This window comes from Rhodnius prolixus, unplaced genomic scaffold (assembly GCF_049639745.1).
Source record: "Rhodnius prolixus isolate KJV_2025 unplaced genomic scaffold, Rpr scaffold_14, whole genome shotgun sequence".
In the NCBI taxonomy this organism is placed as follows: Eukaryota; Metazoa; Arthropoda; class Insecta; order Hemiptera; family Reduviidae; genus Rhodnius; species Rhodnius prolixus.
Genome location: NW_027411594.1, coordinates 6954086 through 6976625, shown reverse-complemented (window position 1 = coordinate 6976625; position 22540 = coordinate 6954086). Strand labels below are relative to the sequence as shown.

Genomic DNA, 22540 nt, shown 5'->3' with positions numbered 1-22540 from the left:
TCGCATTATTTAAAACAAAATATACATATATATCAAAGTGACTGCTATTCTTTTTCGCGTTTCATCCTCGAATTGACACAAATCGCTTCCAAAGCCTTCTTTAGAGCAACTTCATCCTTAACCACGAAAATGATTTCGAGTCCTATTTCGCCCCATAATTCTTAAGAAGAAGATTCTATTTATACTGCCATCATTAACAGCTGTACTAAATAGGAAATTAAAAAAAAAAAATGGTCGAAACTTATATTTATATATTACTTTAACTGTAACTTCATCTATTTCATAAACACTACTCTCCCACCACTCAAAACGTAGCGAATGCTACTCTTCCACCAATCAATATCTTCCTCTTACTCCCATAATTCTTCTACCAACCAATCACCAATTCCCTAGACCTCTCTAGATTTTATCAATAATTTGATTGGTTCTTTAACAGTAGTTGCCAATGGCGTTGGCACCAAAGTCAATTTTGTTGGCATATATTGCTTTATAATTTCGTAGAAATGTGTATAAACAAACTTTAATCTGCAGTAAACCAAATCTATTTCCTGAAATAAGAAAAATAAAGATGAATGATTTTTATAAAAAAAGAAGCTATTGGAATAATTTGACAATTCTGTCAAAGAGAAAATGTCTAAACCTTTTTTTTTCAAATCACAATTAGAAAAATTACAAAATCATCATACAAAAATCGTATATATACTTCACAAACTAACCAATACAAAGCCTTGGTCCTTCACCAAATGGTAGATACGAATATGGTTCAATAGTAGATTTATTCTCTGGTGAAAACCGTTCTGGGTCAAATTTCTCTGGTTCTGGGAAAATTTTGGATCATGATGGAAAGCGTAAAATGGTATCATGATTTTTGTACCTTCATCAATTACTAAATCAGTATCTGGCACTGGAAATCTTTTAGTACATTTTCTGGTCACCAGGGGCAGTGTTGGGTATTTTCTCATCACCTCTGGGGAAAAAAGAAAAACCGCTGTTACTGAAGTTTTTTTCATAATAAATTTATTTTGAATTCATTTAATTAATTTCAAATAAATTTTGAACATTTTTTTGTTGTATTTTAGGGGTTACAATTTTTTTATATTATGTTTTAAATAATAAAAAATAAACAATTGAACAACAGTGCTACCATTCCAAAGAAAAATATGTTGGGTAGGATTGGCAAAGAGGTTGCAGTGAAGCAGGCTAAAACCTGAGGTCTTACCAGAAATAACTTGCTGCAGATAGGGCATCTCTTGGAACGATTGATACGTAACGATGCCTTCGTATCGTTTCGTCACTAAATCGATCTCATCACGTACTCTTTGTTGGATGTCCTGGTTGAGAGCTAGTTCATATAAACAGTTACTAATAATTGATGTGGAACTTTCAAAACCGGCCACAAAAAATACAAAACATTGCGCTGCCAACATTGCTGGGGTCATTTCTGCGAACAGAAATTACTTTAAAAAAAAAAAACATGAGTTTTTACTGAATCTCTAGTTGCTCTTATTATTAATTTTTATTTCATTTTTTTTTTCAAAAACAAAAATATAACCAAAAGAAGAGAAAAATTTCGAGAAAATTATTTAGTAAAGATGCACGTTTGTAGAGACGATCTATTTTCTGCGTACTCTGAATTTTGGAACATCAGGAAGTAGTTGTCCCATCTGCCCATGACTTCTTAGAGCTTCCTATCCCCCGCACAGACAGCCAGCGGATTCACAATCCTTCCTGAAGGCATCAGTAGAGGGGAGAACTGATTGCAGAGACAAGTTTTCTTTAGGTACCCGCTTCCCCTATCCCTTAGGAGTTTTCCAGGGAGTGTAAAAATACCATCTGTCCTGAATATCAGGAAACAGCGTAACCGGTAATACCTCAGGCACTGGAAAGTAGATTTTCTTGTCTACTGGCTCACATCTCTCCCTTAAACTTTTTAGGGAGTTCTAGTTCTCTTCATTTTGGGGAACCAACCTCCCATATAGAGTAGCTTCTACACCTAGAATTTCCCTGGATGACGTGGGGAATGTTGGAGGATCAGTGGGGAGCAAAGTCGGTCATAGTTCAGTATTCCACGTCACCAAAATTAGGAAATGATTTTTATTTTATTTTAAGTCCCAATAACGGATTTTATTAGAAGACATTATATCTTGATCTGTAATTTTTGTTTTCCGAAACAGTTTTCCATCTAATGTGTATTCTAACAGAGCTGAAGCATCATGCTCTTCTCAAAAGAGTCATTTTGTTTAATAGTTGAAAATTACATTTCGAATTTCTTCATTTTGGTTTGCTATACAAAGACATACAATCCCGAATATCGATTCATCGACTTACCTACATTGGATTGTTCAGTGTTCGCAGCCACTTCTTTGTCACCAGTATCCAACGTGCCTTTGTTCTTCAACTGTAGCAACAAATCAAGAAAATCATTTCTTCTAACGTTATTCTCTTCTCGATATTTCACAGTATCCTTTACTAATGACAAGAAGAATTCATCAACATCTTTGTTCAGAAAGTTGAATGCACTTAATTTTTCTATAAACGGAAACATAAGTACTAAGGCTATTTGAATTTTTCTCTCCATGTGTACACATTGTGGAAATATAGTTTGAGTAACTTTTGAAAATTGTTCACTAATGGTTGGTGTCAATTCAAGGCCAAATGCGCACGAGGAAATTGTCTCCTGGGCGTAACCTGACACTAGAGCTTTAATGTCCACAGTTTCGTTTACATTGCGTTGCAAGCTTTCCTCGAACTTCTTGGCACAGATATCAAACAAACTGTACATGTGTTTCAAGCGTCCCGAAGTGAACGCTGGCGTAAGCTTGATCCTCATGGCTCGCCAAAGGTCGCCATCCAAACTGAACAGATGATTACTTAATGGTGAATTAGAGGACGCTTCTAAACGACCACGGTCACGGAAATGGTGAAACTCTTTAGCCATGACAATGCGTACCATTTCCGGACTGCTCAACAATAGGAATGGATAGTTCCATATGTAGAAACCGCCAAATGGATTTGGTGACAATCTGTTGTAAAAGTCTTGCAGTACGTGGCCTTGATATCGGCCCAGTAATGCCATATCGCGGCTGCTGCCGAATGGAAATCTTCCCGGTAGATGTGGAAATCCTTTCCTTCTCCAGTATCCATAAATGCTAATGAACTGCCAGTGGAAGAGTAGTGCCAATGTAGTTATCACAAGTACAGCAAACAACACCATTCTCTGAAACAAGAAATATATTCAGTACTTTATTTATTATTACTATTATTTTTAATTAAGGCTCGTCCACTACTGAGTTCATGGTGACCACATCCTTTTTTCAATTCTGGCAGCCTCCAGATGGTGACCTCTTAAATAATCCACTCATTTCTCACTTTCAATCAGCGTTACTGATTCATTGAACCATTTTAATGATTAGTTTTGTCTTCTATCTATGTTACAGGGGATGGGTTTCACTCTGCGAGAACGCCAGGTCCTAGGAATACACGGTCTGCTGCCGCCTGTGGTCCGAAGTCAAGAGAAGCAGATGGAATTGATCAGATATAATGTAGATAGATATACTGAGCCTATTAACAAATATACTTATTTAATGGGATTGTTGGTGAGTTAATATCATTTAGTTTATTGAAGTTGGGGTGTTTTAAGACAAGGCTTTCTGTAGATGATGTCTATGTTGCTTAGAATCTAAAACATTGTTGCTAAATTAAAGAATTAGATCAGTTGAGAGCTGTGGACATTCGTGCTAGTTGCCTGTCCTAAGTTTTTGGACGGGAAGGCTGTGTTTTAGCTAAACGGGCCTTATGGACTAGACCATCGCTAGGGAGGTTACAACAAAATGCTGGTTTACCCAAAGAGTTAATTGATACCTTCCCATTATTGTTAGAAAAGTAGGTTGGTACACGGTTCTTTCAAGGAAAATGCGGAAGCGGCAATGAGATAAGAGCTGGAGAGAGAAAGAGAGGTCCTGAAGAAAAGTAATTTATGGTCTGGATAATGAGGGAACGTAGTTAAACTGCAATTGGAACGGTTAAGGTTTGACTAGTCATGTTGCGCTTCCCAGGAATATCGAATAATGGGGAACGTAGATGGCTGATTGACTTCTAGCTCTTTCTAGATAGAAAGAAGCATTCATCGTATGGGACATCCACGTTGGTCATGAGTTTGGAATGGAAGCACAAGAACGTTTAACTGCGAAAGCTCCTAGGCGAGCTTGATGTAATAGTCTTCTTGTTTCTTAGGGCTTAGGTCTCCTTCATCTAATATAATTTAGAATCCAGGCCACTTTGACACGTTAACTGCGTCATAGTTACTAGACCGTCATTCTCTGCGGCCCCTCATACCGGGCGCTTGTGAACTTTCCTCATTTACATATGTAAACGAGTTGAGTAACTATATCTCTAGTTTTAACACAGTTTCCTGACATTCTAGAAGGGGTCGTTTTGCTTCATCAATCGGAACCTGGATGAGATAGAGTGTAACCACAAGTGGATTAAGTTTCATTACAAAGTTAATAAAATAATCGAAGTACGTGCTGCATGTAGTAACATGCATTGTCTAGGTGTGCTACAAATCGCTAGGGATGTCATCTTACTATTAAGTATTATAAAAATTACAAGCACAAATTCATTTTTTCAATTATGTAAACCAAAAGTTATAACATTACTTTTTTCGAACTAAAGACATTAGGAAATATCGCCTCGCAATGAGTATTACATTTCCCCGGGGAGCTTGCAAAATTTAGTTCACGTGTGTTAAGGTGAAGAAGATGTATCTATGCTGCAATCTGGCCCAACCTGTAAAGCTCCTCCATTATCCCAGTATTATCCAGAAACACCAGAGTTAGAGATGAGGGAGAAATTCTGAACTTGAACCAAACTTTGGGATTGGTTAGGAGTTTAGCAGCCGCATTTGACTCTCTCATAGAAGAAGATGAATACAGAGTTTCATCCCTCAGTGACCACAAATCCTACGAAAATGTTTCCGCAGCCATTTCCATGAAATAGCATTTTAATGTAATTACGCTAATTGTTGAGGGATGCTTCCTTTTCAAATCTACGTTGAAATATGAACTGATGTAACTTAATTACCAGACAGATACACGTACATAACCTACTTTTCTCAGTGTTAAGCAATAAAGTGTTCAAGAGTTACTTATATTCTCTTTTTACTTTTCTAGGAAAGAAATGAAAAACTATTCTACAGGTTCCTTTCTGAAAACGTAGAAGATATAATGCCAATTGTATATACACCGACGGTTGGTTTGGCATGCCAAAATTATGGCCTAATCTTAAGAAATCCAAAAGGTTTATTTATAACAATACATGATAAAGGACATGTACAAGATGTGATTAACAATTGGTGAGTAGAAATAGTAAGTTACTTTAGTTAATGTAGTTTTACTACCTTTAGTCGAATGCAGCAGCATGTTGGGCAAAATTGTATTCCTTAATAATACTATTTTTGTTAACCATAAATTAATCCTTCTCGATTGCGACTTCGGATTTTGATCGAATTTTATCCGCACAATTAGACATAAAGCAAATAATTTGTTCTACTAAGAGTAACCTCACCTAACGTGTTTAAAATAAATTGAAAAATCTTTAATAAATCGATAGCCACAAATCGGTTGCTAAGGTCGCGTATTTAAACTTTTTTTTTTTTTTTTTTTTTTTTTTTTTTTTTTTTTTTTTTTTTTTTTGCGCATCAACAGCTGAGGTCATTAGCGCCCGGAGCTTTTTCCAGTGCACTGCCGGCCTCCGGACAGTGTTCTCTCGTTACAGACAACACTGTCCATCACCGGACAGTGAGCTGTAAGAAGCTCCTAGGAAGAGAAAATCCTAAGGGTCAGCTGCTGGATTCGAACCCGGGACCTCCGCGTGGGAGTCCAGTATGCTAACCTCATGGCTAATCCCTTCCCTTTAAACTTTTGAGACTGAAATTAGAAATCGATTTAATGGACTGACTCACTTCCCCTCCTTAACTTCTTACTGCTTATCTAATTTCTAATAAATGTATCGATAGTATTTATGGATTTATCAAACTAATTGCAAAGTTAGTCGACTTTAAAAAAAAAAAATTATGAATATTTTTTCGTTATCATTTGCACTAATTACAGCAATATACTGAAATATATAGTATTTGAGCAGTTGATGGAAAAATTATTGTGGCAGGAAAAATTATTTCTTAAATAAATTATCATGTTCTTCGTATAATATTAGGAGGTAATTGCTGTTTATGATCACCTTTAGTAAACCATAATATTCTTAATTGCTAAAAAAAATTCTGCTTAAATTGCCTTAAGAATTCAATTTTACATTCTAAAATTCTCCGCACAATTGTCAATGCTCCCATGCTATGTATCCAACCATAATGTCCTATAAATTCCTCTCCTGACCGACTTAACACCTTAATCCGCTTCATTAAAAAAAAAAATCCTCAACTCCTTATACGGACATCAGAATCCTTTAGACTATCTCCTCTCTTTCCCGAACAATTTCTCCTGGAATACTCAAGGACCTATGACTAGATAATTTACTGGAAACTAAGGAGCGTTCAAGATATTGAATCTCTTTTCTCGATCTGCTACCACTGGATTGAGTTTCTTCCCAACATTAACTGTAAATATTATTCTGGAACAGCTGTATTACTCTTGGCAAAATTTGACTGTTGTAAAATCAAATAAAAAAGAGTGTTGAATGCTTAAAATGTTTCCCTAAATATCATGTAAGATTCTTCTGTGCTTTACACTAAAAAGAAGGAACTCTTAAAAGACGAGCCGAGTTTGGTAGAAAATTCCTCAAAAGAAAGTATCGCTTAACTGAATTGGTTTTTAACTTCTTTGATTTTTCTTTTAAAATGATACTATTTTCCTAAAATTCGTGTAACGTTTCATAAATTTTAGATCCGTAACTACCCACTATTTGAATAATTTTTGTTACAAAAAATTTTTTTTAGAGTAATCTGTGACATATAGGGTTTCTGTATAGTTTTCCTTTGTAATGTGCAAATTGTTACAATCTAGAAAATGTTAGTAATACGAGGGTCGTTTGAAAAGCCCGTGCAAAAGTAAAAACTACTTAATTTTTTGGGGTAAACCTTTTTTATTTTTCAACATAGTCTTCTTTTAGGCTTATACACTTCGTCCAACGCTGCTCTAGTTTGTTGATCCCTTCCGAATAATAGGATTTGTCCAAGTCTGGAAAATAGCCATTCGTTTCTGCAATCACCTCCTCGTTTGAATAAAATCTTTTTCCCGCCAGCCATTTCTTCATATTGGGGAACAAATAGTAGTCCGAGGGAGCCAAGTCTGGAGAATAGGGGGGGATGTGAAACGAGTTGGAACCCTAATTTCCATTAATTTTGCGACCACAACTGCTGAGGTGTGAGCTGGTGCGTTGTCGTGATGGAAAAGGACTTTTTTGTGGGCCAATCGTGGGCGTTTTTCTTGCAGCTCGGTTTTCAAACGGTCCAATAACGATGAATAATATGCACCTGTAATAGTTTTACCCTTTTCCAGGTAGTCGATGAGGATTATTCCTTGCGAATCCCAAAAGACAGTCGCCATAATCTTTCCGGCCGAAGGAACGGTCTTCGCCTTTTTTGGCGCAGATTCCCCCTTGGTAACCCATTGTTTAGATTGTTCTTTGGTCTCAGGAGTGTAGTGATGTATCCATGTTTCATCCACAGTGACGAAACGACGCTTAAAGTAATTATGTTTAAAAAAATATTGTTAAAATCTCGATAATTGTAATGAAAGGAAGTCATTAGAGTATTGAAACCTGTTTTTTTTTTTATCGTTTCCGGTTGCTGTTCCCTTACGATACTTCTCCTCTTCAAAAAGAAAAATCTAATTTCCTTGGGAAATAAATAAAAAAAATCAGTGGTTATGTAAGCTAAGAAAATGAAAACGGTTTCTGTCAATCTTGGTACCAGAAACGTTGAACGGTACCGGCCATGAGGAGTACCGAGTTTAGCTGCTGTTTTTTGAGAAGATAATTGGACTGTCAGATCTCACTCACTGAGATCATTTTTCCCCGTAAAATTTCCACTATCTTCGTGAGAGCCGCGCGTTAAAAAATAAAATTTCAACTAAATAATAAAATTAATTACAACTTACTCTATTCTAAAGTTGAAATGATCAAGTCTATTTTAGGTAGATTAGTTCTTGTACAAAATTTAATTCTTCCACAAGTTATTGGGGCTCAAATTTCTCAACATTCAATGGGATTGGCTGAATTGCAATTGAGTGCTATTAAAGGTGCGTTAGGCTCTCTAGTGTATAATGCACTTATTGAAAGGCAGTGCCCATTTCCTGTGACTATATAGGCTGAATCCCCTCCAGTTTTCTCTTGTGACATTGTGCGTTTATGATTGTGAGATTTTCCACGAATAAATCATGAATATTGTCAGCGGCAGTCAGATACTTTTTTGGAGGGGCCGTAATCGTAGCTTTATACAGCTAGCTAACTTGTATTTTGGGTACTGGTAAGAATTGGATACTTAGTATCTTAAATATTGTCTTAGCTAGATGCACCCCATCCAATCAGCACCTAGTTATGGCACCCTACTCCTTACTCTTAACTGTAAACCCTTCCTGCCTTCACATAACTCATCAGAAATTCTGATGTACTTTATTAAATGCTCAACATTTCTGGCCCGCAAAACTCTTCACGACCAATCAATTTAATGTCTCAAGTTTCAACTTTTTTCCATTTTTTTTTTTTTTTCCAGGCCTGAACATGATGTAAAAGCAATAGTGGTAACCGATGGCGAAAGGATACTAGGATTGGGTGACCTTGGAGCCTACGGTATGGGCATCCCCGTGGGAAAGTTAGCCCTGTATACAGCCCTTGCTGGCATTGATCCCCGACAATGTTTGCCTATTATGTTGGACGTTGGCACCAATAATCAGGTGAGTTCAGTGTTTTATTGAATTTTGTTATTTTTTTTTTTTAAAAAAAAGGGGGGTTGTGATTTTGTAATAGTTTCTTTGGGGGCTGAAGAATTACTGTGCCATTGCTTTCATTTCCTCCGTAAAAAAAAATGTCTACCTTATATAAGTAGATATGTAATGATGGCATATTTTGGTTCAGCATCCAAATACATGAAAAAGCAATTAAAAATATATATATATTTTCTATTTTTTCAGCAATTACTGGATGATCCATTCTATATAGGACTCCGGCAAAATCGTGTCACTGGAGAGCAATATGATGAGTTCATTAATGAATTCATGGAAGCCACGGTTAAACGATTTGGAAGGAATGTCCTAATACAGGTATCTTTTTAATTTACCTTTCTTATAACAACAGGTGACCAGTAACATTTTCTTGATTTCCCTTATCTGATGATTTTACTAAATTATCTTCATTTTGACTTTATTGAACTAGATGCAATTAAAAAAATATCCCTCCCTTTGACTAGGTTATCTATAAATTTAGTGTGTTGTTTGTCAATAAATTTCGAATAAGGAACCTAATTAAAAGCTACGTTACTGAGAAACATAGTATATGTTCAAACACGTAAAGTTGATATTCTCAAAATGGACGGGGATTTGATTACTATCTGTTGTAGTTTATATCTTAATATATGTATACTTAACGGCTTTTTAATAATTTTTTTAATAGTTTGAAGATTTTGGTAATCAAAATGCATTCCGCCTTCTTGAAAAGTATAGAGATTGTTATTGCACGTTCAACGATGATATTCAAGGAACAGCCGCCGTAGCATTGTCAGGACTGTTGGCATCGCTTAGGATCACTAAAATGAGATTATCAGACAATACCATTCTCTTTCAAGGAGCTGGAGAGGTAACTTTTTTTTTTTTTATTGTATAACAAAATTGAAACCTTTTGTAGCTAAACATCTTAGTGAACGCCTGATCATACAGTTGGCGCAGATTAAAGTTAAAAGCATTTTCACTGGATGATGGGATTCAGTAGGTATTTTGTTGCTTCTTACTTAGATCATAAAGTCGATTCGATTTTTATATGCACCTCGATTTGGTGCTGGAGTCTCTGGAAAAGAAAAGTCACTGCTTCACTAGCTTACTTGATTAACTCAATAGATTGTGTAACTTATTCTCACAGTCAGATTTAATAGATTTATTTTATTAATACAATACTTTAATGAACCTTTTTTTTTTCCAAGGCTTCGATTGGCATTGCTGAACTTTGTGTACAAGCAATGATGGTGGAAGGAACATCAGAGGAGGACGCCAGAGCGAAAATCTGGATGGTTGATTCCAAAGGACTTATTGTGAAAGATCGTCCCGATGGTGGTATTTCAGTGCATAAAGCTAAATTCGCGCAAGTCCATCCACCAATCAAGACATTATCTGAAGTTGTAGAGACTGTCAAGCCATCAGTATTAATTGGTGAGTAATCATTGGAAAGGGGGAATTAATTCGTTCAACAATTTGCTGATTGCCCAATCTAAAATATAGAATCTGTTATGGATTGACACATCCATAAATTATCCTGACTGGGAAGTGCCTAATTAGACTAATTCGGAAATATTTTCTCCATGCTTCGAACTCAAAACACTTCCTTCTAAATTAACTTCATTTATTATTGTCATGTACTTTTTCCAGGCGCTTCAGCAATTGGCGGCGCTTTTACTCCGGAAATCATAAAAACAATGGGAAAAAATAATGAAACACCAATTATATTTGCCCTGAGCAATCCAACAAGCAAGGCAGAATGTACGGCCGAAGATGCTTATACAAATACGGAAGTATGTTACAATTTTGGATATGTGTCCTTGAACGTTGTATGATAAAAGCAATAAAATGTAATATAATACTACTTCAATTCCTCTCAGGGTAGATGTATATTTGCTAGTGGATCTCCATTCCCACCGTTTACCTACAATGGCAAGACTCATTATCCCGGCCAAGGAAACAATTCTTACATCTTTCCCGGGGTTGCTCTAGGAGTGATCTGTGCCGGTGTGAGGTACATCAGTGATGAAGTATTTCTGATATCTGCCCAGGTAATTCTCTTTGAATATTATTTGACTATTTTACAGATATGTATGTCTTATATAGGCTCATCGTCACATCTGAGGTTCTTGGCTCCCGGAATTAGAATTAGTTTTAGAATAATTTAAAAGGCAGTGCTGCAGAAAGATAGGATTGTAGATGCCACAGCTAACATACTATATTTGCCTGAATAGAAATCGAAATATTTTTTTTATTTTACCTACATTTCCTTCTCTTAAAGGTTGGTCGAACTATACGCGGAGTCGACTTATATACATATAGGGTCAACTTACATTTGGATACTTGTTGGTTAAAGAAACTTGATAAATCTCTTATAATAATTGTTGAATATTGAGGCAGTTGAGAATCAATCAAATAATAAAATTAATTAAGTCGCAATTCGTTTCCAGGCATTGGCTGCACTAGTATCCGAAGATGATCTGGAAAAAGGACGTTTATATCCACCATTAAAAAATATTCAAGAATGTTCTTTGAAAATTGCTGCTAAAGTTGCTGAATACGCTTATGAAAAAGGTATTTTATTGTTTTTTTTTTCTTGTAAGTGGGGGTACATCTTTTTCCAAACGCCAGCTGTTCATATACGAGGGTCGTTTGAAAAGTCCGTGCAAAAATAAAAACTACTTAATTTTTTGGGGTAAACCTTTTTTATTTTTCAACATAGTCTCCTTTTAGGCTTATACACTTCGTCCAACGCTGCTCTAGTTTGTTGATCCCTTCCGAATAATAGGATTTGTCCAAGTCTGAAAAATAGCCATTCGTTTCTGCAATCACATCCTCGTTTGAATAAAATCTTTTTCCCGCCAGCCATTTCTTCATATTGGGGAACAAATAGTAGTCCGAGGGAGCCAAGTCTGGAGAATAGGGGGGATGTGAAACGAGTTGGAACCCTATTTCCATTAATTTTGCGACCACAACTGCTGAGGTGTGAGCTGGTGCGTTGTCGTGATGGAAAAGGACTTTTTTGTGGGCCAATCGTGGGCGTTTTTCTTGCAGCTCGGTTTTCAAACGGTCCAATAACGATGAATAATATGCACCTGTAATAGTTTTACCCTTTTCCAGATAGTCGATGAGGATTATTCCTTGCGAATCCCAAAAGACAGTCGCCATAATCTTTCCGGCCGAAGGAACGGGCCCCTTGGTAACCCATTGTTTAGATTGTTCTTTGGTCTCAGGAATGTAGTGATGTATCCATGTTTCATCCACAGTGACGAAACGACGCTTAAAGTCCTGCGGATTCTTCTGGAACAGCTGCAAACCGTCCTTGCAACCCCTTCGCACGATTTCGTTTTTGGTCAAGCGTGAACAATCGCGGCACCCATCTTGCGGATAGCTTTGTCATGTCCAAATGTTGATGCAAAATATTATGTACCCGTTCATTCGAGATGCCCACAGCACTAGCAAACTCACGCACCTTCACTCTTCTGTCATCCATCACCATATCATGGATTTTTATCAATGATTTCTGGAATAGTAAACCTCAACAGGGCGTCCAAAACGTTCAGCGTCACTTTTTGCCCATATGGCCACTCCGAAAATTTTTGAAACCACTTATAAACTGTTCTAATCGAAGTTGCAGAGTCACCATAATGTTTATCAAGCTTCTCTTTAGTCTCCTGAGGCGTTTTGCCTTTCATAAAGTAGTGTTTAATCAACACACGAAATTCTTTTTCGTCCATTTTTTGAAAATCACTCGACTTGCTCGATTCAAACGAATGCCAAACACAAAGAAATAGACCGATCTGGCTGAAACTTGGTGCGCGTTCTTCCAAGAGATGCTACTAACTAAACATAACCTCGATACGCGCCAGTGGTGCTATCTCTCTGACTTTGCACGGACTTTTCAAACGACCCTCGTAATTTCTTAGCCCTTAAGAAGCTTGTTTAATATCGAGTAGTTTGAGGGTTATAATTAGAATGCCAGTATATATTTGCGAAGTTACAGCCTAAGAAGGCAATCGCATTTTATTTCTAATAAAAAAAAACCTTTCTACCTTCAACATCTTGGAAATCAAGATTGACGTGATGTAAGAGTGAATTTTTGTTTTGTTTTGACTTTCATTTCGAATCATCCTAACCCTAATTTTAAGTTGCCAACTCCTTTTTTAGACCATCATTAAAAGTCTGTACAAACCAAATGAAATTTCTTTACCCGCATGGAATTTACTGCTTTATTTGGCTGGTGATTTCCTTCCGGTTGAACAAACTACAAGTATACCGCTTGTCACTTAACAAAACAACGGTTGACATAAAAAAAAAAAAAATGTCACAAATCCTTGCCATAAATTATTCTCGTAAGTGCTCTAAGGGTATTATTGGTAAAGCATATTAATAGGCGAATTAATCATTCCAGGAATTGCAAGTTTTCTTCCCGAACCAGAAAATAAAGAAGAGTTCATCAAGGAACAACTGTACGATTATCATTATAAATCTGCTATTCCTGAGGAATACGATTGGCCAGTTTCAAACCTTTAAAAAATATAGAATAGGTTTACGTACAGGTGACATTTTGCCCTTAATTTATTCCTTCATAATAATCCCTTAAAAGTAACTAATTTCTAATTAATTTTTGTAGGCAAATAAAGAGGTCCAATTTATATTTCTTAAATAAAAGTTTTGAAACCAACAAAATGGTGCAAGTTTCTTGTTCACTAGGATATATGCAGAAGAACTTACTTAATAATACAAAAGTTAATAATAAGAACAAAAAGGGAAGGGATTAGCTATGAGGTTAGCATACTGGACTCCCACGCGGAGGTCCCGGGTTCGAATCCAGCAGCTGACCCTTAGATTTTCTCTTCCTAGGAGCTTCTTACAGCTCACTGTCCGGTGATGGACAGTGTTGTCTGTAACGAGAGAACACTGTCCGGAGGCCGGCAGTGCACTGGAAAAAGCTCCGGGCGCTAATGACCTCAGCTGTTGATGCGCCAAAAAAAAAAAAAAAAAAAAAAAAAAAAAAAAAAAAAAAAAAAAAAAAAAAAAAAAAAAAGAACAAAATAAGGAGTGATAATTTACATATATTTTTGATATAATTTTACATTGAGCTTACGTTTTATTTTTAAGCACAAAAAAAGTTCTTAAGATTATAACTTTTTTTTTTAAACGTTAACTTCAATCTGTTTAAATTTATAAGTTTTAATTACTATTATTTATATTTAAATAAATATTTATTGTAAAAGTTTATATTTCAAAGAAATACATATTATTTATTTCATTTTTCAATTTACCTTAATTTTCCACTAGAAAGACAAGGAAATGTCTTGGAAACAAGAATCAATAACTGAAGCAAGCTTTTTTAAGGCCAACTTCTTAGCAGGTTTAACATCAGAATGGTGGTCAACTAGTATGTTCAACTCTTCTCGAGACCAAAAACTACTACACAACAATCCTAGATGGAACGCAGATAGAGGCATCCTAAACTTGGAAATGAATGTGTGCAAAAAATCATACTAAATAAGAGCTTATGTTATCAAAAACTAAGCCAACTTTAGTTATAAAACATAATGCTAGCCTACAAAATGTTCTTTTTCCTACCAAACATAGAAAATAAATTGAACATAATGCCTAAACTTATACCTTATTTCACTATGAGCTAAAAGAAAATGATCCGACACTAGTTGTAACATAAATTGCTGGCAAGTACGTATAGTTATACTTATTAATGGAAAACACCATTTCTCTCGCCGATCTACCTCACATTTCCTTTCATTTCTTCAGTTTTTAGCTGTGTGTGAATAGAAAAACATCCACCCCAGTTATAATATCTAGGGCTGTTCTGTGTTTTGGTTATTAATGGCGGAAAAGTCTATTTGTTTGGCCAAACTAGCACACATTTCCTTATTTTTCCATAGTTTCTAGCAGTGTGTGAATAGAAAAACATCCACCCTAGTTATAATATCTAGGGCTGATCTGTATTTTGGTTCTTAATGACGGAAAAGTCTATTTGGCCAAACTAGCACACATTTCCTTATTTTTCCATCGTTTCTAGCAGTGTGTGAATAGAAAAACATCCACCCTAGTTATAATATCTAGGGTTGTTTTGTATTTTGGTTCTTAATGACGGAAAACTCCATTTATTTGGCCAAACTAGCACATATTTTCTTATTTTTCCATCGTTTTTAGCAGTGAGTGAATAGAAAAAGTTTTACCCCAACTGTATCATTTATTACGTCAGAGATTGTAATAACCTCAAAAACCCTTCTGGGTAAAGTAGCTGGTAGCTCTTTAATTTTCCTTTCTTTTTCTCAAGCAGTTTCTAAGTTTTGTTTCGTTCTTACACTATTTATTTCCTAATCAATCTCATCCTGGTTGGATCGATCTATTCCCGGCGTTAATACTAGTTTTCATCTTTCCAGAACATGGTTTTTTTTTTCTGCCTCTTCGTATTTTTGTAATTAGGTTTGTTGCTTGTTGTATTATCTATTCACGGCATTATTAATAGTTTAATACCTTTGTAAAGCCCAATTTTCCTTGACTAGAAGTGCAGTAGGTTCTGCTCCCTGGTAGTCACTTTTGAAACTAAAATGTTTTGGTTTAATGATAATATCCAAAAGGAGGTGTTTTTGATTAAAATATAGCAATGATTCAAATTGGTTTAGGTTAGGTAAGATTAAAATTGAATTTTTAAACTAAAACGAATATTTTTATTTAACTGTGGTATTTATTATTTAATAAAAATAATAATTGTTTTTAATTACATATGCACAAACCTCAACAGAAATTGAATTTGTTAAAAAAAATGGTACAAACATCGTTAAAAGAATAATAATAATCAATCATAATAATTATATTAATAATTCTCACAGAGAAGTAAAATAAACAATTAAAATTAACACTTTATAGCAAAAAAGAAAATAGAAGGGAGAAACAGAATGCATTTAATGGAAATTACAATTCATCAAACTATATTGGCATTTCAAGATCAATATTTATAAAAAAAGTAGTTTTCAAACAATTTTGCCTACGTAAATATGCAGATTTCCAATAATTAGCCACTGTTTTCCAGTTTTTTCCATTATAAAGATCAACTGTTTTGTTCAATGTGTACAACTAAAAATTCCTGCAAATCTTCAACCTCTAAATTAAACATCCAACGCAAACCTAGTTCATCTTCACAAGGGCTACTATTTAATTTTATAGTTCCACTTCTTACTTTGGATGATCTATCCTGTGATAATCAAGGGACATTTTACTTTTTTTATTTTCAAATAATGACGGTTTTTCTAAATTAAATTTAAACTTCCCACTAATATTCATAAGCAAACGTCATTTTAAAACGCGTCTCTGAATCTCTGAATATTGCGAAATATGGAATTCTTCTCCTGAACATTACAAAGCCATAAAGCAGCTTTCAATATTCAGACTATTCAAAAACTTTTTTTAACTTCATTAAACACTTGCCAGACAAATTCATAAACTTTAATGATGCAGCCATGATGCGGTTTCATTGTGAAAAGAAGATAAGTTTATCTATCAAGCAGACTTCAACAATATCCACACATCTTTTTTCTTTTTTTAATTCAAATTTAAATACTATTATTAGATCAGTTTGCACACAATTCTTAAGGTAAATTATATTTCCTATATTTATAACTGAAAGCTATGTCAAAAATCTGCATCCCAGTTAGATAGATCATCTGGAGGTATTTCTTCGTCTTTTGGAAATTTATCAAAATTTGAAACATCAGTTGGTCCTCTTAGCTGAAAAGTTTTTTTAATTACATTGAAAAAAAGTTAATAAATGCGTAAATAATGGAGATAAAAATCTATTTATTTTTATTAGTTAGAAAATAATGTTCAAAATATAGCCTATTTTATGAAATATTGTAAACCCTTTTTTTTTTTTTTTAATTCAACACTGAAATTGCTTTTTTGTCAAAACTGATTAGCATCTAACGGCTAGAGTAAGTTATAAATGAGAAGGTTCTTTGTAATTTTAACGTTGATGGTTGAATAATGCCAAAGAAATACATTTTTTCACTTACCCTTGGAATAATAGGCGGAGTGACAGTTTTTGCTTGAAGACCACTCCAGTCAAAACCTTGGAACCATCTGCAAAAGTAAGTAAAGGCATCTAAATAGTGGCCTATTACTCAACTTGAATATTACTATAAATGCTCTACACACAATGTCTTACTTATGTCTTTTAATATCTGCCACACCGCCATGATAAGAGCCAAGTCGTTCGCCAGGCACTTCTCTACATAATCTTTTAATCAGATTTTGTGCAGTTCTAGTAACATGTCTAGGAAATGTAACATTATCAATTCCCTTCAATATCAGATTGTAAGTCTTCATTGGATCGGTTGCTGAAAATGGTGGCCTAAAAATATTGCCTAAATTTATTAGCGCTTAAATAAAACACAACCAACTTTTGTATTTTTCTTTTTTCTTCTTCTTCTTAAGCAGCATTGTTTAAAATGAACTCACACGCCAATTAATAGTTCATGCATTAAAATTCCTAGTGCCCAATAATCAACAGCCTTATCATGTCCTTTGTTCAGTATTATTTCTGGTGCAACATATTCAGGTGTACCGCAAAATGTCCAAGTTTTGCCGCCGCTAGTTCCTAATTTTTTGGCAAATCCAAAATCTACCTGTATAAAAAAAGCAGGAAAACGTTTAAAAACCTTCTTCTTTTTTTTATGAAAATGTTTACTGAAATGTCTTATTCTTCAAAGTACTTCCAGCCTATAATGTTATTTTAAGAAAGTTCGCTTATAACTGACGATTGAAATCAGAGTAGCACGATAATGCTCGAAATTCATGTCGTCGTGTCATTTCGTCCAGTAAAAATTAGATACAACATTAAGTTATTACCTCTAATGACGGATGAAAATGTGAAAACGATCAGAAATTAGGAAAATATGAATGCTATGACAGATAAAATTCAAGCAATTCTGAAAGAAAACTCAAGAATGATTAAAATTTATACTTCCTTCCAGCAGATATAATGATTTGTCTTTAGGGTTTAATTAAACCAAGTTGTGTCGCAAAAGTGAGAAAACTCATTCCATCTCCTTACCGACTGTTTTAATTTATTTTTCAACTAAGTGCTTTCCACTTCTTATTGAAACAAACACTAAGTTTATAGAAGTTTTGCTTCTTTTTTCATCAATGCTTTTGAAACGTATATCATTCTGTGCCTCCCCAACCAATAAATTTCGCCAGACTGGCAGGTCTGCTTACAACATACTGTTGTTAAAGAAATGTTTCACGTCAACTTCTGCCTTCAAACAAAAGTACCTTCGCCACCCTTTTGAGTACTACACTTTTTGCATATCATATCAAATGCGACCTCTTCCGCCTTGAGTACATCCTATATCAACGCTTGTCTCGGACAACACACTTCATCCAACGCCAGGAGACGTAATCTGATTTAAAGTCAACGTGATGTGAACGTGTTTGCTGCAGCAATTTCAATTTTAAACAACATTTTCTTCAATCCATGCAGAGAAATTTATTACAGAAAATTTCATTACTGAGTAAATCATCTGTTACCACAAATAAATAATAGCAATTTTCAATATTTGTTTTTCTATAACTTACTAATTTTACATAGCCGGTAGCATCTAATAGTAAATTTTCTGGTTTTAAATCTCTATAGACAATATTTTTTGCGTGTAAATATTCAATAGCTTCAATAACACAGGCAGTGATAAAACAAGCTGTCGTATCGTCAAAACAAGTTCGATCCCTCAGTAAACTCCAAACTTCGCCGCCAAGACAAGCTTCCATCAGTAAATAGACATATTTGGCATCTTTGAATGTTTGGTATAACCTATAATGATGAAAACAAAACCAGAAAAGAAAATAACATTAATTTATTTTTTTTTAAATAAATACTTTCAAAACAATAAGATAAAATAAGTTTAACCTGCAGATAAATGGACTCCTAACTGAGGACATTATATTACGTTCACTATAAACATGTATCTGTTGATGTGTTTCAACAATGTGACACTTTTTAAGGCATTTCAAGGCGTACGTAGCGCCATTAATTGTGGTAACTAATTCTACTCTTCCAAATCCACCAACACCTAATGTTGCAACTATGTCCAAATCTTGAAGGTCCAACGGTTCAAAATCTATTATTAATCCAAAAAGAAAAATTAATTATAAACAAAATACTTCATTTTGGCGGAAACTAAAAACTACACCCTTTGTACTCAATTTCGTTCGTTTTATTATTTATGGCCAATTTTTTTTATTGTTTCTCCAATAAAAGGAGTCGGAACAATAAATATTTATTATTCATAAACCCATGCTATAAATCTAAAGTTACATTTTAATTATATTTGATTCATATTACTTTCTTAAAATCTACAGATGATCGAACATTGAGCACCTGAATTGAGTGGACTCAACGTTTTGAAATACAGATTCTAGCCCTAAAATATAAGTTGGCAAATATTAAGATGATAGAAACATTTTAGTTCGTCTGAGACATGACAACATCTCACAACATATCTTCCGCATATTTATAATGCAATTACATATAACATAGACAAAGCTAAAATCACAATTCAAACATTTCGTTGACTGTAAGATGCGACCGAATATATTTAGAATGATTTTTGTTTAAATGCACTAGAAAATATTTTGTTTTTCTCTCACCTATTTAGGATTTTCTTTGAAAAAAAAAAAAATTCTACAGATATTCTTTGAAGTTTATAAACTACTATTTACGAATAATTATAGTCGTACAAGTTTATATAAACTTGTACATAATGGTTATTTCCATCTTTCGATTCTGAAGTAAATTTCTTTGAACACGAATCTAGTTGTTAAGTTTTTGAATTTACCAAAAATGAACGTGAACTTAATTAAGGTTTTTTTTTATAAGCTTCTTGAAATTTGTATCATCTTTAATACAATTTATGAACTTTTAGGCTTCCTAATGCCTAAAATTCATTGTAATGATTATAGCAATCAGTTAAAATAGAATAAAAGTAAAAATTACCGGTATCAGATTCAGTGAAACTGCTAACACTTGGAGGCCTGGACAGTCTTGCTTTGTCTCCATAATCTTTCTCCTGTAGTTCACTTAGATCTCCAATTAATAGCATGAAAGATCTAAGGACATGAAATCAATAACTACATATTAATTTTACAAGGAACACGCATTATGATTGTAACTAGCAGACCATTGCATAATTTCTGTAGTTTTTCCATTAAATTTTAAAAGTTCAGGATTTTGTGAAGCTAATTATTGAATCATTTGTTCCCATGTAACAGTAAACTTTTGATAACATCTTAAGCAATAATAATTCTGCTTTCTGATAAAATGAAAAGCAAGCAATACGGCCATTGTTTCCTGACAATCCTAAAGCTCAGGAGAGAGTACCGAAGTGTTATACAAAAAAATCCAGCTAGCCAAGGGAAGCTGGATATTTACAAAACACGCATACTTGTGGAAACTAGGCGAAATGGTTTGTCTTCTAGTACTTTTAATGAACCTGCAGGTCGTTTAATTTACTATGATGAACTGGCAAGTTGAATCACCACTTCTGAATTCTAAACGAACACCTTAGAACCATCCAAACCTCAACAAAAATTTGCTTCAAATGCTAATCTACAAGTTTACAAGCAACGGCTTCATTATTGCTCTCCTGAAATGCTTGTAATATGCTAAAATAAGCTTATAAACTGCCACCTTTCTGCGCTCAAGATTTGAACAAATGTCCAAACTAAATAATTAAGAATCAACTAACTGATTATAATAATCAACATTCATAAAATAATTATTAATGAACGATTAAAATAAATGTGTTTTCCTTTTTTTTTTACGTATAGATTTACTAACAGTGCTACCTCACGTGACACATTGGAAACTAACTCTCTATCTAAAGTAAGGCATTCCACACCAGGCGGTAAGGCAATAACATTGGCAGTGCGGCAGTCTTCTTTCAGCAAGGCTTGTTCACCAAAATAGTCACCTCTGGCCAGAGTACGAACTTCCTCTTCTTCAGAACATCCTGCAAATTGTTGTTTACTAGATAAATTATGTATAACATAGAATTGATTAAAGAGTTTAGACTTAGAGCAGGCTAGATTAACTGGGAAATGACGAGGGCCCAAACAATTCATTAAATTACTTGCAGAACCGTACGGAATTTTAAAAGATGAATGTAGCAAAACATGCTCTATTCGATCTTGAGCGAAGTTTAATCGAGGAACTTTCTAATGATAGTATTGTTTCATAAAATTAGACAAATAGAAAGGCGAAATTTTCTAACCCTAAACTTGATGATCCCAGTCATCTAACCTGAAATTTGTGGGGTTGACAATAAGAATATTGCATTTATAATGCATTCTGATTAGCCCAAAATGATCTACTGAGAAAGCTCTTAAAGAAAGCAGCCAAACGATAAGATCTTAGATCATGATTTCCTTTCTTGAATTGATCTCATAAAATCTATGGCATAATTTATGCAATCATGCCATTCTTGAGAAAATGTCTATCATACTTCTTACATAGACTAGAATATTGGGGCGAGCCGGTTGAGGCGACCTCTTCTAGATCTACAGGAACAACTTATTTTTTTTTAAAGATCCAAGGTTTACCCTTTAATTGTTTTCAGTCAGTCATTTCCTCAGGTCTCGAAAAGTCAATAAATTTCATTTTGCTAACAAATAAATACAACGCAATGAATGTAAGAGACGTTTTCCTCTTCTTCTGTCTCAGTCTGCACAAGAGCTGGTAGGAAAACGAATTGTAACGTAAATCAAAACGTATGTAATTTTGATACCGTACATCTGACCCAGAGACGGGCGCTCAATAATTGGAAGTATAATTTCTTTATAAAACCTTACGCTCTAATCTCTGAAGAAGGATGCAAGTGTAGTACAGGTCAGAATGAAAGGAAGGAAGCAAGCTTGCTTAACGGATGAAATCATTATTAATATTAATTTTATTGTATTTAGCACAGTGATTCCAACCGTTCTTTCCTTATATCTATCGAGGTAATATCTTGAATACTTTGATTTAATTTAAAGTATTTAATATTTACATTATCCTAGGACACTATCTTTCTCAAATATAAAATTGCTTGTAGCAAAAAAACTATCAAAAACTACCTGGAAGAGTTTGAGTCACTTTGACGGTTCCTCCGCTAAGAATGTAGAACGTATCACCGCTTGCTCCTTGACGTACTATATAATGTCCTCCTGGATAGAATTCCTGAAATAAACTCTCATTAGTTATACGATACAAGTATATTTTCAATGACATTCTAACCATTTTCTCTATTTTTTATCCATAAGTTCGTTAAGTAAATTTGTTCAGATTCATCGTTTCTATAGCTTTCGACAAATAGTTTAGCCGCCCCATCCCTCTGTGAGTGTAAGTGAGTGTGTCTGGGTGTGTGCATGAGTGTATGTAAGATGAGATGGACTCTTGGATCAGTAGGTAACCAAAGCAAATACACATATTTTGCCAAATCTATCTTCTTTGTTTCCTTAGGGATGTTACACCCTGGCTCCCCAACCAACAGTATTAGTTTAAATTTAAAATATTTAAAATTCTAGTTAACAGTTAGTTTTTC

General features: G+C 34.5%; 3 protein-coding genes across 8 annotated transcripts in view; 1 reads left to right on the top strand and 2 right to left on the bottom strand.

Annotated features, from left to right (window-relative positions):
* Nucleotides 1-13991, top strand: part of LOC141451904 (NADP-dependent malic enzyme-like) — a 41188-nt gene extending 27197 nt beyond the window's left edge. For all 4 annotated transcript variants that reach the window (XM_074123712.1, XM_074123714.1, XM_074123715.1 and 1 more), the window contains 11 exons: nucleotides 3438-3596; nucleotides 5172-5353; nucleotides 8726-8906; nucleotides 9144-9272; nucleotides 9622-9804; nucleotides 10145-10370; nucleotides 10587-10729; nucleotides 10817-10987; nucleotides 11387-11510; nucleotides 13348-13495; nucleotides 13570-13991. In XM_074123712.1, the coding sequence (XP_073979813.1) occupies nucleotides 3438-3596; nucleotides 5172-5353; nucleotides 8726-8906; nucleotides 9144-9272; nucleotides 9622-9804; nucleotides 10145-10370; nucleotides 10587-10729; nucleotides 10817-10987; nucleotides 11387-11510; nucleotides 13348-13469 (1620 nt within the window). In that variant the 3' untranslated portion in view covers nucleotides 13470-13495; nucleotides 13570-13991. The remainder of the gene's footprint in view (nucleotides 1-3437; nucleotides 3597-5171; nucleotides 5354-8725; nucleotides 8907-9143; nucleotides 9273-9621; nucleotides 9805-10144; nucleotides 10371-10586; nucleotides 10730-10816; nucleotides 10988-11386; nucleotides 11511-13347; nucleotides 13496-13569) is intronic.
* Nucleotides 238-5554, bottom strand: LOC141451906 (cytochrome P450 6k1-like). The gene is given in 6 exon segments (XM_074123716.1): nucleotides 238-548; nucleotides 717-824; nucleotides 827-967; nucleotides 1220-1441; nucleotides 2329-3217; nucleotides 5399-5554. Coding segments are annotated over 5 exon segments (1476 nt in total). The 5' UTR covers nucleotides 3215-3217; nucleotides 5399-5554; the 3' UTR covers nucleotides 238-429.
* Nucleotides 13992-14026: 35 nt separating the features above from the next.
* The window catches only part of Pkg21D (Protein kinase, cGMP-dependent at 21D), a 40104-nt gene continuing 31590 nt past the window's right edge, over nucleotides 14027-22540 (bottom strand). For all 3 annotated transcript variants that reach the window (XM_074123710.1, XM_074123709.1, XM_074123711.1), the window contains 9 exons: nucleotides 22074-22176; nucleotides 20833-20971; nucleotides 19957-20069; nucleotides 18871-19081; nucleotides 18543-18774; nucleotides 17424-17590; nucleotides 17131-17316; nucleotides 16979-17045; nucleotides 14027-16694 (listed from right to left, as the gene is read on the bottom strand). In XM_074123710.1, coding sequence (XP_073979811.1) covers nucleotides 16599-16694; nucleotides 16979-17045; nucleotides 17131-17316; nucleotides 17424-17590; nucleotides 18543-18774; nucleotides 18871-19081; nucleotides 19957-20069; nucleotides 20833-20971; nucleotides 22074-22176 — 1314 coding nt within the window. In that variant the 3' untranslated portion in view covers nucleotides 14027-16598. The remainder of the gene's footprint in view (nucleotides 16695-16978; nucleotides 17046-17130; nucleotides 17317-17423; nucleotides 17591-18542; nucleotides 18775-18870; nucleotides 19082-19956; nucleotides 20070-20832; nucleotides 20972-22073; nucleotides 22177-22540) is intronic.